The 15,867-nt window shown below is 39.3% G+C and overlaps 1 protein-coding gene across 1 annotated transcript in view; it reads left to right on the top strand.

Annotated features, from left to right (window-relative positions):
* SPINK5 (serine peptidase inhibitor, Kazal type 5) overlaps positions 1 to 15,867 on the top strand; it is a 72,805-nt gene that overhangs the window by 14,831 nt on the left and 42,107 nt on the right. Inside the window, 10 exon segments of the mRNA XM_021084966.1 lie at positions 239 to 366; positions 2,214 to 2,280; positions 6,202 to 6,329; positions 7,646 to 7,733; positions 10,486 to 10,613; positions 11,927 to 12,008; positions 13,104 to 13,231; positions 13,698 to 13,779; positions 14,101 to 14,167; positions 14,170 to 14,227. Coding sequence (XP_020940625.1) covers positions 239 to 366; positions 2,214 to 2,280; positions 6,202 to 6,329; positions 7,646 to 7,733; positions 10,486 to 10,613; positions 11,927 to 12,008; positions 13,104 to 13,231; positions 13,698 to 13,779; positions 14,101 to 14,167; positions 14,170 to 14,227 — 956 coding nt within the window.

The raw sequence follows: 15,867 nt of genomic DNA on the forward strand, positions 1-15,867 counted from the left end.
GGTATTTTAAATGTTTCTTTGTATCATTATGAGATTGTTAGATTATGAGAAAGCTAAGAAGGACTGTGTTCCGTCTCCATTGCAGCACATCATAGGCTTTCCACGTTTACTAATAAATGAATAAACAAATAAATGAGTTCTACACCTAACGGTGAATTTTACAATATTTACATACCTCTACACAATTGGCACTGGCTAGTGGTGTGCCCTGAGCAGAGCATCTTCCCCTGTTTTTCAGGATATGTGCAGTGCTTTTCGGCCTTACGTAAAGGATGGAAGACTTGGGTGCACGCGGGAAAATGACCCAGTGCTCGGTCCTGATGGAAGGACACATGGCAATAAATGTGCAATGTGTGCGGAGCTGTTGTAAGTACGCCCGTCCCCAGCAGGGGGCCCTGAGGAGCACTTGGTTGCTGCTCTGAGAACCCATCCACAGGGAGGAAAGTGTATAATCCTTTGTCTTCGTAAGAGGAAATAGTGCCTGCTCCCAGAATGGCTTCCTTTTTTTTTTTTTTTTTTTTTTGGCTTTTTAGGGCCACACCTGCGGTATGGGGAAGTTCCCAAGCGAGGGGTTGAATCAGTCGGAAATAGGCTGCCAACCTATGCTCATCTGCAATCTGTGCTGCAACTGGGGCAAGGCCAGATGCTTAAACCACTGAGTGAGGCCGGGGATCAAACCTGCATCCTCATGGAGACGCTGTCAGGTTCTGAGCCACAACAGGAACTCTGGCTTCTTTTCCTCTTAATTCATGTTATCTGATAAAGTTCCTTAAAAGGAGTGGATAGGGTGGTTATTCTAGCTTTTTAATTCAAGACTCTTTGTTTACTTATGACGACTCAAAAATACTGTGTTTTTAAGGCACAGTATTTTAAAATTTAAAAAGTGCTCTCTTCTGGAAGGTCCAGGTCAGTCATTTGACACGCACCGCTTCATTCAGGCATGTATAGATAGTCTTATTGAAAATGACAGTCTGACGTAAAATAATAATGTCCTGTGGCTGAACTGATTAGTTGTGTACACCGTGGGACTTGGAAAAGGGAAGAACTGTTGGATTAATCCTTCTTTGAGTGCCTGACACCGCTCTGAGCACTGAGACCCAAGGATGCATAAGATCCAATGAGTCTTGACATTCTGCCTGTTAAACAAAGCATAGGCTCTCTAATCTGTGTGTCAACAAGCCTCAAAGTGCTGTGTTTACATTGCTGGGTCTTTAAAATCGGGACAGAGAAAGATTTAACAGATAAAGAACTTCACATCTGTCTGAAAATTACAGTGTGCTGTAGTGGAATTCTAGAACATGTCCTATCAGGCTTACAAAATAGTGGTTGTAACTGGTTCCCGACAGGAGGGCATCCTCACTGCCACCTTCTTACCTAGGAGGCATGGACTTTCAGTGCTCAGACCTTCCCTAATTCTGTGAATTTGTTCCTTTTCGTGTGCTAGCTAAAAGAGAGAATTTGACCTTCCTGACTCCTGGTTGGTTTCTTCTGCCTTAGAACTCAGAGAGTCGTGGCTCATGTCCAAGTTGAGACTGCAAATAGATAACAGATTTGAAAGGACTCAGAAGCTCAGTTCAATGTCATTTTTATTAACAAGGGTATTTTTACCTTAAGGCAAACAAATACTTTCCAGGGTCGAAAAGCTCTCCATAAGGGTCTGGATGATAACATGGATTTCAAATGCTTAGTGTGGTTTCGCCATTGTCACAGCATTATTTTATTTTATTTTTTAATCATTTAATCGACTTTTAAAAAATTTTTGTTTTTATTACTCGAGGCATTTATTACATTTATAGTTGTACAATGATCATCACAATCCAGTTTTATAGGATTTCCATCCCACAACCCCAGCGCATCCCCCCCACCCACAGACTTTGAAAAACTTATGGTTTCCAAAGGTCACAGCATTGTTTTAAAGCTCTCTGTTTGGCCTGTCCAAGTGAACCTTCCTGACAATCTTCTGTTTGTCAATTAAGGAGTCACACCCATCCAGTTTTACAGAACAAAGCTCCTAATTGACTGTCAGTGAGTCAGTATCCTACCCCTCCTTACCTTTGGCAATTTTCTGGCTCTGACATTCAAGACAGGGAAAGTCTTGTCTCCTGTGTGTGAATGGGTTTAGCAAGTTCGAGCAAGGATATGAAAGGGCTTAGCACAGACCTGGCCCCTGAAATAGGATAAAGTCATAAATCGACCAACTATCTTCTCAACAGCTTGAAAGAAGCTGAAGAAAATGCCAAGCGAGAAAGTGAAGCCAGAATTCGCCGCAGTGCTGAAAAGGTAAATTTCACATCCACATGCTTCGGTTCCTGTGGACGTGAGTATTAAGGAACTGATACTTGAACCTTTAAGGTAATTCAGGAATGTCATTGGACTTCATTATTACACTGAATTTTCTCCTTAATTTCCAAGTTCTCTAAGTTGAATTCCTAGTATATTATTCCTGGTATATTAATTATTGGATTCAAAGTTAAAACGGCATTTCACACCAAAAGCTCAAAATACGTAATTTCTTTCCTTGCTTAAAAAAAAAGGAATATAAGACAAAGCGTATGCAAATTAAATTCTGCTTAATTTCCACCAGACTTCTCTTTGACATCGTGTACATTAATTTTGCTTTGAATAAATTAGTTTAAAAAGCAACATGACATAGATTTGACAGGAGTAAGTGTGAAATGATTCCAGCGTCTTTTAAACAGAATATCCACTGGGTCACTTTATGTATGATCCCATGGGACACAGAGTTACTCGTTTTTCACATTCAGAGAGGCCTGTATTTATAAAGGTCATGCTTCAGATTAAGCAAAACTTCAAACAAATATTGACATTTGGTTTTTAAGATACCCTTAAAATTAGGTTTTTCTAAATTATGCAATGATTTAATTTTTCAATCTAGTATTAAAGAAATTATTCCTTCATTAATTGAATACCCATTGTAGGCTACAGAGAAGCCTTTTTTATAGACTATATTATAGTAATACATGCCATCACAGCCTGGATTTCTTAAACCACCAAGGTTATTAAACCCTCATTTCAATGAGAGTGATAGCAGTTGCTTTGCTAATGAGCAGGTTTTTTTTTTGTTGAAAAGCCAGAACACTTAAGTGTTAGCCTGAGGTCTTCCCTGCTCCGGGTGTAGGAAACTGAGTGTGTCATCTCTTCTCTCCAGGCCTCATTTTTCCTGGTCGAATAAGGACATTGGGGAAACAACTTTGATTTTAGCTCCCCTGGAGTCTGCCTGTGTCCTGCATCCTCTTGTGCAGGACACCATTTTTATGGAGCGTTGCACGTTTTCCTAAGGGGAGACCCAGGTCTGGGTTTTGGTGTTAGGAGCTGACTTTCCACATCATTATACAGTTCAGTGAAACAAATGTCCTACCCTAAATAGGGCATTCCTCGTTTAAAATAAGATACACACTACATTCCGAATTATCAGTACTTTGAAAAGCAATTCTTTTGCGATGGTCATTAAATTTCAGACTGACACTTCCTGTCATCTTGTGATAGTCAACATTGCATTACTTCGTAACAGGGAGTTTCTTTGCCCTTGTCTTTCACCGTGTCTCAGCTTCTTTTCTCTCTCTCTGTCTCTGTGGCAGGGGCCATTGTTTCCGAGGGGTCACTGGACATGAATGTGCCAAATTGGACTGCTTTATACTGACAGCTGTATTTGCCCCATAATTCACCTCTCAGTGGGTTGATCACACCGTATTTCCTCAGAATCTCCTTGGATGGTCACACCTTATAAACGGAAATTATCATTGTTTCTTTTGTGGGAACCACTGAGCATTAATTTTATTACCACGCTTTGATTATCAGGTGACTGTCTCCTGCCTCCGTCCTCCTTGGTTCTCATTACCAGGGAGCTGGGGGCACCCCCATTGCTCCTTCCAGACGAAGTGTCTTCTCATGGAGTCTCTCTTTAAAGCGTCCTAGTCAAGTATGAGGTTTTGCTTTTTTTTCAATCTTTTTTAAAATCAGTACTAGATCTAGGAAAGCTCCTCAAGACCATCTATTCTGAAAACCTCCTTGGTGTTGGTGGAGAAATGAACGTCTCAAAAGTGACGGGGCTTTGTTGCACGTTGGACTCAAACCACACTCTTCTGTTAATGTTTTAATTGAACTATAACTAATGTACAGGATCATACTAGTTTCGGGCATACATCATAGTGATTTATATACACATATACACCTTACAAAGTTCTTACAATACCACTGACCGTATTCCCTGTGTTGTTTATCACATCTCTGTAACTTTATAACTGAAAATCTGTACCCCTTAATCCCCTTCACCTGTTTCACCTGCTGCCCCCAGACCCTTTCAACCTGGCAACTGCCAGTTTGTCCTGTGTATTTATGGGTCTATTTCTGTGTTGGTTTATTTTTATATTCCACACATGAGTGAAGTCATGCAGTGATTACCTTTCTCTGACTTCATTTCACTAACATAATACCATCTAATAGCTATCTATGTTGTCACAAACAGCAAGCTTTTATTCTTTTTCATGACCGAATAGTATCTGATATATACATACATATGCATTGTATTATATATATATCACATCTTCTTTATTCATCTATTGAGGAACACAGGTTGTTTCCATATCTTGGCTGTAGTGAATAAATTATACTCCTTATGCTCTTTTTTTTTTTTTTTTTTGGCTGAAATGGGAAAATGAGGGCCATACAGTTGAAAAAAGCTACAGAGAATCATTTTTTATAGATTATATTATAGTAACACATGCTATCACAAAATGTTTATTGAAATAAAGATTCCAAAGCCTGTAATATATATGTATTCAAGTCTAATTAAGTGTGGATAGTATTTTAGTACCAAAAAATACATATTTAAGTTTATATATATATATCATATATATAAACATACATTTGATATATATATATATATATATATATATATATATATGTTTACATAGAGAGAGAGAGCCCTCATCAAATAGTAGAAATTTCAAAACAGGGAGAGAAAGCTGAAAATACTGAATCAATGCATTAATCAGAAAATTTGTACGTATAAACCTCTTCTGAATTTTGGGAGGCAGTCACTAAAACCCCTTTTAGTTTTTCCAAATAAAAATTAGTCTTGATGGTCCACGTTTTTGAGTAGGACGTGAAGGAAAGTTAGAGTCCCTCTCTCTGAGGATCCCACCTGCAGTGTCCGAAATAAACATTGATAAGGGAGGCAGAGTATACGCAAATGAGCCACAGAGACAACAGAGTAAGCAGAAGGCTGTTGGAGTCTGTCTTATTCCCTTTTCCTTGCAAACTAAATAAGACTGTTCTGGACTTGTTCCATGTTAAGTAGCTCTTAAATATCTTAGCTCACAGATTCTGCTCACTGGCAACGTTTCTTATTTGTTTTTGGCTGCTGTGTTTTGTTACGTCTTTGTTGGAACCCCATAATAGATGTTTTCTCTTTTTTTGTTTATCTTTTTTTAAAAAAATTTATTATAGTTGACTTACAATGTCTTGCATTTCTGCTATGCAGCAAAATGACCCAGTTATACACATATACATATACATCTGCATTATATGCATTCTCTTTTTTTCATATTATCCATCATGTTCCATCACAAGTGATCAGGTAGAGTTCCATGGGCTAAACGGCAGCATCTCACTGCTAACAGATCTTTACTATCTTTTTCCATCGATTTGAAAGTTAACAAGAACTATCTAGTTTTAGAAAATATTTGCTCATGGAGTTCCCGTCGTGGCACAGTGGTTAACGAATCAGACTAGGAACCATGAGGTTGCAGGTTCGATCCCTGGCCTTGCTCTGTGGGTTAAGGATCCAGAGTTGCCATGAGCCGTGGTGTAGATCACAGATGTGGCTTGGGTCCCGCGTTGCTGCAGCTCTGGTGTAGGCCAGTGGCTACAGCTTTGATTGGACCCCTGGCCTGGGAACCTTCCATGTGCTGCAGAAGCGGCGCTAGAAATGGCAAAAAGCCAAAAAAAAAAAAATTTTTGTTCAGCTTTATCCTTTCCTAGGTTCTTTTTCCTTTTAATAAATATACCACTTATTTAGAGGTACTGAGTAATTTATATTTCTCATTAGTTCTCATTAATATATTGTATGTGTCTACAACACCTTCTAGAGATGACATTCTTTGACTATAACTCCGTGATGTACATTTTCTAGATTAAAAAGCAGAAAAGTACGAAATATAATTAGCTGTCTTTTTAAAGGATCTTTGCAAGGAGTATGAAAGCCAAGCGAGGAATGGAAGACTTTATTGTACCCGGGAGAGCGACCCAGTTCGTGGCCCTGACGGCAGGATGCATGGCAACAAATGTGCCCTGTGTGCTGAAATTTTGTAAGTAGAGAGGAGGTTTCTTGGGAATAACTCAAAAGGTGAAGTGGAGATTGACTACAATGATGAGTAGGAACAGTGCCAAAGGGAGAGCTTCTGAGCAGTGTCACGTCCTCCACACACAACACTGCCTAAGAAGTAGTCTCTGATGCTCTTCTAGGTTCATTCTTAATACACTGGGTTCTAATTTCCAGTGGGATGACTGGATTACAGAATACTTGTTATCATTTCTTCCCCGAGCTTTGTAAGCCTTTTGATGAGCTGGTCGTAGTACAGAAGGAGGATAAAAACCTCCCGTAATCACCTCATTGTGACAGAATAGATGGGACGCCCACAAGAAACTTGATATTCCTTTGTGAACTGGACTAACTTTATCTTTTCACCTTGGACATCTGACCTTTGCGGAAGAGCAGACCCCATAACATACAAAACATGGCATTTATGAAGACGGCTCAGGAAAGTCTCTTCACACTTTCTTTTAGATCCTTGAACTCTCCGTCCTCTCCTATGAGCTTTCCTATTCCCTCTTCTTCTGTCTCGGCTAACGTCTCATCTATGGATTGCACTTCAAGATTATCCTTTCTTGGATAAAAGCTCCTACAATCCCTAATTGAAATTCAGTCTTTATATCACTGAATAACTTTCATCATCATCATCATAGTTGGCATTTGTGTAATTATTTCTGGGACTGTTGACTGTCAGTCTTCTCCACTGGTCTGTAAGTTCTAAGATAGGCTATGTCTTTATATTGTGAATTACTGTCCCATTTCCCCAGGGCACTTGCCAATGCTTGCCAGAAAAATAATTACTAACTAAATGTTGAATAAGCGAGTGAATGAATGAATGTATGAACAAAGATCTCTGATCTTAAGATGCTTAAAGCTGAGTAATCTTTGGATGTGCACACAAACATACATATTGCAAAACAATGAAAAAATCATAAGAGAAGAATATTCAGGTATTAGCACAGTGACAGTTGTAGAACTCATTTCCACTTTGAGGAATGGGATATTTTCTTAAGGAAGGTGGAATTTAAGCTGAGGAGATTTAAAAGAAGGGAAGATGAGCCAGAAAAAAGAAAAAAGAAAAAAAAAAAAGAAAAGACTGTTACAGTGGACAGAAACAGGAAACATGAAGGCAAAATGAGAGGTCCTTTGGGGAAACAGTGAAGATTTCAGTTTAATAAGGGGCTTTAAGGTGATTTGAAAATGCTTGTTCCAGGAACACTTAGCTCTTTCCACCTGCATCTAAATGACTGTTGTGTAACTTGAAGATTCTAAACATTTCTTTCACTTCCTTACTTTTGTTTCTTTCTCCAGCAAACGGAATTCTTCAGAAGGAAAAAATAAAGCAGATGAAAACCGGAGAAAGGCTAAAGAAAAAGTTAAAGTTAAAAGAGAAACTGAGGTGAGGATTTGTTTGATCAATTTAGTTTTGACTTTTGTAGAGGGTGTAGAGTGTGTGTGTTTTACTCTAGAATGCCTTTTCCATATTTATTTATTTTTTCCTCCACACTAATGGGTTTTTTGGAAACTAAATTTTAATTATTACTTGATAAGATTTAGAAGAATAATTATGGCATTACAATTTTTAGCTTTCCTTGGAGGAAATTAACTTGTAGTACTAAAAACTGGTCCACACGCCTAAATGAAGGAGCTATATCAAAGCAGTATCTGTATTCAATTTTTGATACGTATTCTTCTCCAAATGTGTGGTAGTTGTTTTGAAGATTTTCCTTGTGAAAGCAACAGAAATATAAAGTTTTAATAGGTTCTCTTTGAAATCATACTACATTCTACTTACAAACCTCTCTTAACTAGTCCTCTGCCTTTTTCCCATTGCTACCGTCTTAGCTCAGATACCTAAATAGCTCTCCTTTGCACTAACACATTAGCTCTTGCCTGGTCTCTGTACTTCTACCCAGCATCTCCCTTAGTCCTTGAGATTCAGTTCATCTTCCATGTCGCTTTCATAAAGTAGAAAATATTTCCATGAACCAATGGCATTATGAACATCTGACACTTGAAAGGTATCCTAGAGTATATTTCAACCATTTCAACTCCATGAAGAAACTGTAATTAACTTATTACTTACAGAGCATTATACCACCTTCCGTGTTTCATGGTTTCATAAAATAGCCCAGTCCATGAGTCAGTCCACCTCCTGCCTCCACGTAATTTTAAATTAATGCTTAGGCCTTGATTTCAACTGCTTTCTTCCTTTCAATTCTAGGTTACAAAATCCTTTTGATTTAATTTTATTTTATTTTTTAATTTTTTTTCCCACTGTACAGCATGGGGACCAAGTTACACATACATATATACATACTTTTTCCTCCCATTGTTGTGTTGTGATATAAGTATCTAGACATAGTTCTCAATGCTACATAGCAGGATCTCATTGTAAATCCATTCCAAGAGCAATAGTTTGCATCTATAAACCCCAAGCTCCCAATCCCTCCCACTCCCTCCCACTCCCCCTGGGCAGCCACCTGTCTGTTCTCTAAGTCCACGATTTTCTTTTTTGTGGAAAGGTTCATTTGTGCTGTATATTAGATTCCAGTTATAAGTGATATCATATAGTATTTGTCTTTCTCTTTCTGACTTATTTCACCCAGTATGAGAGTCTCTAGTTCCATCCATGTTGCTGCAAATAGCATTATGTCATTCTTTTTTGTGGCTGAGTAGTATTCCATTGTGTATATATAACACATCTTACTGATCCAATCATCTGTCGATGGACATTTGGGTCGTTTCCATGTCTTGGCTATTGAGAATAGTGCTGCAGTGAACATGCAGGTGCATGTGTCTTTTTCAAGGAAAGTTTTGTCCGGATATATGCCCAAAAGTGGGATCACTGGGTCATATGGTAGTTCTATGATAGATTTCTAAGGTATCTCCAAACTGCTCTCCATAGTGGCTGTACCAGCTTACATTCCCACCAACAGTGCAGGAGGGTTTTTATTTAATTTTTATTTATTTATTTATTTATTTATTTTTCAATCTTTTTAATTTTAGGTTCAAATGCCCCTCCACTATCCCTTTATCCCTCATTTCCAATTTTCTCCTTCTTCTCATCCTTCCTTCCTTCTTTCCTTTGTTTCCTCCCTCCTTCTTCCCTTCCTTCCTTTCTTCCTTCCCTTCTATAGTTGTGCTAACTTCAGTCTTTCATCACTTAAATCCTCCACACATCTGTGGAGGATTTTTTTTGAACAAAGATTTGACTGTATCGTTAAAAAAAAAAAAAAAAGATTTGATTATATCTTTCTCTGCCCAGAAATGTTGTTTTTCTTTTCTTAAAAATAAAGTCAAATTTCGGAGTTCCCGTCGTGGCACAGTGGTTAACGAATCCGACTAGGAATCATGAGGTTGTGGGTTTGATCCCTGCCCTTGCTCAGTGGGTTAAGGATCCGGTGTTGCCATGAGCTGTGGTGTAGGTTGCAGCGCGGCTCGGATCCCGAGTTGCTGTGGCTGTGGCAGAGGCCAGCGGCTACAGCTCCGATTAGACCCCTAGCCTGGGAACCTCCATATGCTGCAGGAGCGGCTCAAGAAAAGGCAAAAAGACAAAAAAAATAAAAAATAAATAAAGTCAAATTTCTCTCAAAGTTTAGTGGTCTTGTTTTGACTTATCTGCAAGCTTTCCTTTTGACTAATTCCTAAATCTTCCTCTCTATGCCCAGCTAATTCTTTAGCTACTATACTTAAGGCTATAATAGATTGTCTCAAAAATATGTTCCTTTACGCCTCGTCTTTGCTTATTCCTCTTGGAGAAGCTTTCTGCCCCCTGTGTTCCTGGGCACGTCCTACACTCACAACTAAGATATATCTCCTCTCTAAGCTTCCTTGAATCATTCTTTCCTTTGTGCTAGTACACAATTTAGAACTGTGTCAAATCCCTGTCTTTTTATATTGCAATTCCTAGTCTTTTTCACAGGACATGAAAGGGCTAAATCACATTCATATTTAATCTAACTTAATGCGGTTGCTGAATATTTAAATGGATGACTATTATGAGTAGAGAAATATAAAATTTTTGGATAATTCTAAATCCTGAAAGTTTTGCTTTTTTGTCCTTAATTCCTCTTTTCCAATAGCTTTGATAAAGAGTATCTAAAATTTACAGAGAAGTATATGTGAACTGTCTCATTTTCACTGTTCAGAAACTCTGCAGTGAGTATCATGATCATGCAAAGAATGGAGCACTCTTCTGTACCAGAGAAAATGACCCCATCCGTGGTCCAGACGGGAAGATGTATGGCAACTTATGTTCCATGTGCCAAGCCTTCTAGTGAGTATAGAGCTTTAGAATGTCACGGAGAGGAGGGATCCTACGGTGACCTAACAAACAGAGCTCGTTTCATAAATGGGAAGCCTGTAGCTCGAAACTGGGGAGTTGAGGAAGTTACACTGAGAATATCAGTAACAGGGCTGGGAGGACACACCTAGAGCTATTTATTCCAAAATATCTGTTTTCCCCAACACTCATTCTCTTAGCACTGGAACATCCTGACTTGTGCAGATAGCAAATTCTCCCTTCTGGTGAAGCTTCGCATTGTGAACCTGTTGTACAAGTTTATAGGCATCTCATCTTCCGGAAGAGTCAGGACCCAGAGTTAACACTTACTGCAGAAATTCATTAAACTACCATGAATGACTATAAAATTACAGCAAATGTAATTTTATATATAATGTGACAGTTCTCAAGTTCTCAAGAGTCAGGACCCAGAGTTAACACTTACTGCAGAAATTCATTAAACTACCATGAATGACTATAAAATTACAGCAAATGTGACTTTATATATAATGTGACATTTCTCAAGTTATCACCATGTTTGGCTTCAAAATTTGGGACTGCCCCCAGTTGACTTGGTTGAGCTCAGTTTAGGCCATTGACTTATATTTAGGATCTATGGTCTTTTGTTTTGATTGACGACCATGTATGGCTGAAATACCACCAGTTAACTGTACATACTATGCAATTGCATTGTATGAAGCAAATACAGGCTCATTTGGTTTATCAGCGTTTGGAAATTACTGAGCTTTTTCCACCCGTTCTATATTATCTTTGAGATAACCCAGCCGGGAGTACGTCATACATGTAAAGTGAATTAACAAGGCGAGGGGCTGCATGTTGTAGCATTTAGAGAACAGTCATGAGATCATCTTCTCAGGGTATCCTCAAAGCCCCCACTCCTTCCCTTGTCTCTGTCAAACATGGGGACCTGTCACTCTGTGCAGGTGACTTTCAGCCTCCAGGTGTAAGGTAGCAGCACCATGGTGCGAGTTTGGGTTTCTCCTTAGTGACACTGATGATATTCCTTTTTTGACCATAGCCAAGAAAGGTAATTTGCAGAAAGCAAGTCTTCCAGATCCACAGCTATTCCTACCTTTCTTTCAGTGATAAGCAGTAAAGATGAAGAAGTTATGGTATCTTAGCATGCTGGAGGCTGTTACATTCCTTCTCATTAATATGCCGTGATAAAGGGGCAAGGTTGCTTCTTCCTAAGGAGGAAGACATTAGCTGTGTAGGAATGTGAAGAAGCCACTGCCTGTGTTTGGTCCTATGAATCTAGTGTTTTCTTATTTTTTTCTCTTCTTCAGCCAAGCAGAAGCTGAAGAAAAGAAAAAGACCGAAGCAAAAGCAAGAAGTAAAAGAGAATCGGAAAAAGCACCTTCATATGCAGTGAGTAGACTATAATTTGGACACAGTTCAAAGAGCCTAAAGGCTGGAATAGTGTACGTGCAAAAATTCCCAGAAATCTTTATCTTTCAGTCTGGAGATGACATTGAGATGAATGCTACAGAAGACTGATCAATTCCTGCTGCGTCAGAGACTAACTCTATGCAATAAAAAGAACTTACTTACAGTTTGAAAAAATGATTTCTGGTTCTACTTACATCTCTTACAGACTGTGCTAGCTTTACTAACCACTTCCCAGAGACAGTTCGTGTATATTTTCTACATATGAATTTTTGAAATTTCACACCCGAGTTGGGTTAAAAATACCTTGCACACACAAACGAAACATAGTTTCCGCCTTTGAAATATTGCAATATTCATCTTCATGGCCCTTTATAAGTTGTCATAACTTCTTGTTTAGATGAAAGTCTCATCTTCCCTCTAGGTTCTATTCTTTTTCTTATTCAACCACCCTCCCTAACACAGCTGGACCTAAGTTTCAAAATATTAACCAGATCACAACACTGCTCTTCTTAAAATGCATGAGTAGCTCATCATCAACTAAAGGATGCATTTCAATCTCCTTCTCTCTCTTCTTAGTTGGCTCCTCACCCTCGTTTGGAAATTCATGTTCAGCTACACACCATGTGGTTTCAACCTGTGCTTCTCAGCTTATTTGAGTACTCTGAAATGATGTTTCTCAATCCATTCGTTAACCAGGAAAATCCTATTTCCGCTTCACAGTCACACTCAAATTACTGTAGTTCCCTAACATCTTTCCTGACTTCCACAACCAGATCTCATGGTTCCAGCTTCTGAGTTCTCACATTTTCTCATACCTGTGTGTTTGCACTTACTGAAGTCTAGTTAGATTACAGGGGATTTGCTTGTCTACCTCTTTTATTATCCTGTGACATGCTATTAGGTCGTTTCCAACTCTTAGCAAGTCATGAGTTTTGTCTGTTGAATTTTACATTGGAGAGGAACACACCTAAAATCTGGGGCTCGAAGATGAGTTTCCCACAATGTAGATGTTTTGCATTTCTGCTTTGAATGTCAATAAAATGTTTGTCCAAATTACCTTCTCTGCCTTGGCAGGAGCTGTGCAATGAATACCGCAAGCTTGTGAGAAATGGCAAACTCCCTTGCACCAGGGAGAACGACCCCATCCAGGGCCCGGATGGGAAAATGCACGGCAACACCTGCTCCATGTGTGCAGCCTTCTTGTGAGTAGATCCGCTGCTGGGAAAATGGGGGAGGGCTCTATCCTTTCTGCGTCATTTCTTTTTTTTGGGGGGAAGGGGGTATTTCAGCTGTATTTTGTTCCCATTTGTGTCTTGCTAGTTGCATTTTTTGTGACACGTTTTTGCATAATATCATAATTATCAAAGAATGATTCCTTCATATCAGCCACTGGTTGAGCTCCTGTGGAAATGGCAACAATGTAACACAAAGATCATTAGCTTGCAGAGGGGGACAGAAAATCACATGACACATGTCATCTGAAATCACATGACAGGTCACAAGCAAACATGTCAATGTGCCAAATGGAACATTAGTTCAGACACACTTCATAATGTGTAATATATATTAACTGTAATAATTCAATGATATTTGGGTATTTGAGATCACCTTCCTTCTGGAGATTCTATGATTCTTACTCATCTCATCTTTCTAATCACTCTCTTTTAGCCAAGCAGAAGAAAAGGAAAAGAAAAAGAAGGAAGGTGAATCAAGAAATAAAAGACAATCTGGGAATACATCTTCCTTTGAGGTGAGGGGACCTTCTCCAGCAACAGATGCACATGGACCTGGGATCCATAGACAGCATTCAGGGGGCCATATATTCCCTGCAACTACATGAAACATTTATACATTTGGGGTTTGTGTATTTGTTAATACATGTGCATATGTGACGCTAAACTGTGGCTCTGTAACTTGTGTCATTTAAAAAGATCTATGTCTTCAAGGTAAGAACTATAAAATTTTGCAATTGTTGACCCCCATTTAAGAAAAAAAATCTAAATATCAGCATTTTTTGGAATACGATCCCAGCTGTGTTCAATACCTCACACCTTTCTCCTTGATTTCACAGGAGCTGTGCAGGGAATATCGCAAAGCCAGGAAGAATGGACAGCTTCTCTGCACGAGAGAGAACGACCCATCCAGGGCCCGGATGGGAAGATGCATGGCAACACCTGCTCCATGTGCGAGGCTTTCTTGTGAGTAGAGCTCAGGGCTTCTGAGACAGTGGGGGAGAGAACTGCTACAGGGAGCTTTCAAACAAGTGTGAATAATGCATTTCCTCTTCAATGCAGCATTCAGTCTTGAGTGTTTTTTTTTTTTCCTTCTTCCTTTTTAAGGCCCCACCCACAGCATATGGAAGTTCCCAGGCTATGGGTCGAACTGGCAGAGCTACAGCTTCTGCCCTACGCCACAGCCACAGCAAAGTGGGACCTGAGCCACGGCTGTGACCTACACCACAGCTCACAGCAATGCCGGATCCTCAACCCACTGAGCGAGGCCAGGGATTGAACCTGCGTCCTCAAGGATTCTAGTCGGATTCATTTCCATTGTGCCACAGCAGGAACTCCCAAGCATCACATTTAAATGAACTGGAAAAAAAATCACAAAGCCAAGAAGCAAGTGGAGAGCTTTCAGATAACTACTGCGACACAGGAGATGCAGAATAACTTCAGGCCATTTCCATTCAGGAACCCAGAATCTTTTATTCAGAGAAGAGCATACTCTGTGATAATCATACTGACTGGTTTTAGTTTTCTGAAGGATTAGCAGCTGAAAAAGGAGAGCATGAGATTACATGTAATATATATATATATATATATATATATATATATATATATCTGTGGCAAATTTTAAGAATTTTGTTTTTCTTTCTACTCATTCTGTGTTACCTCAAGGGATAGAATTCAAATTGAGGAGAGACAGAGGGAGACATATTTGGGTACAACGTGAAGATGAGCTTTGCAGTAGAGGAGAGAACGGCTGCGTGAGGAATGCAGGTGTCCTTGTGCAGGAGCTGGACATGCACTTACAGAGAGAGCAAAAGTATGACTTTAGAATAGATAACACTGGTATGCCCCTCAGACCAGAGTCTACGATATTCCTTGTCTTTTGCTCTTTGTCCCAAGGGATCATCTCTAACATTTTCTATATGCCCAGAATCTATGAAAAGATTGTCATTCTACCTCCCCTAGTAGAGAGCAATAGAACCCAGCAAATTTGTCCCACAGTGTAAGCAAGCCATGGAAGCATTAAAAATCTGTTAGCAGGCAGTCAGATGATGGCCATACCCAACATTTATGGGCTGCATACCATCAGCACATACTTGCTAAGGGATCTGCTGCCCAATCTCATTTAATCCTCACAACAGCAGGATGGGCTTGGTTTTACCACAAATTATAGATGAAAAAGTTAAGGCCCAGAAAAGCTGAGAATGATGGAAATTTCAGCACAGGAAAATTGAAGAAAATGGTAAGATTTCTCATTGTAGTGCGAAGACAGGGTCTAGTTATTCAGCAAAGGCTGCCTTTGCTGAATAACTTCGGGCGTTTACACCTGCCTGCATTCAGGCTTCCGTCTCTTCCTCTGCGTTAATCTTTCACGATAAGAAGGTAGTTCTGCCACCTAGTGGTCAGCTGTGCTGTTCCTTCTGAAAACTCCATTATGAAAAGGAAATGCTTCTTAAATTTTATAGTCAACTTAGACTCATGGTAAAGTTTTGATCAGTTTTTATATAAAAAAGTACCACAAACTCCACAATTTTGGAGCTATTTTAGTTTCTTCCATCAGTTAAGAAATTCCTTATCAAATTAAAGTTTTAGTACCTCATAATTTACGG

The sequence above is a fragment of the Sus scrofa genome, chromosome 2 (genome assembly GCF_000003025.6).
Source record: "Sus scrofa isolate TJ Tabasco breed Duroc chromosome 2, Sscrofa11.1, whole genome shotgun sequence".
Classification (NCBI taxonomy): Eukaryota; Metazoa; Chordata; class Mammalia; order Artiodactyla; family Suidae; genus Sus; species Sus scrofa.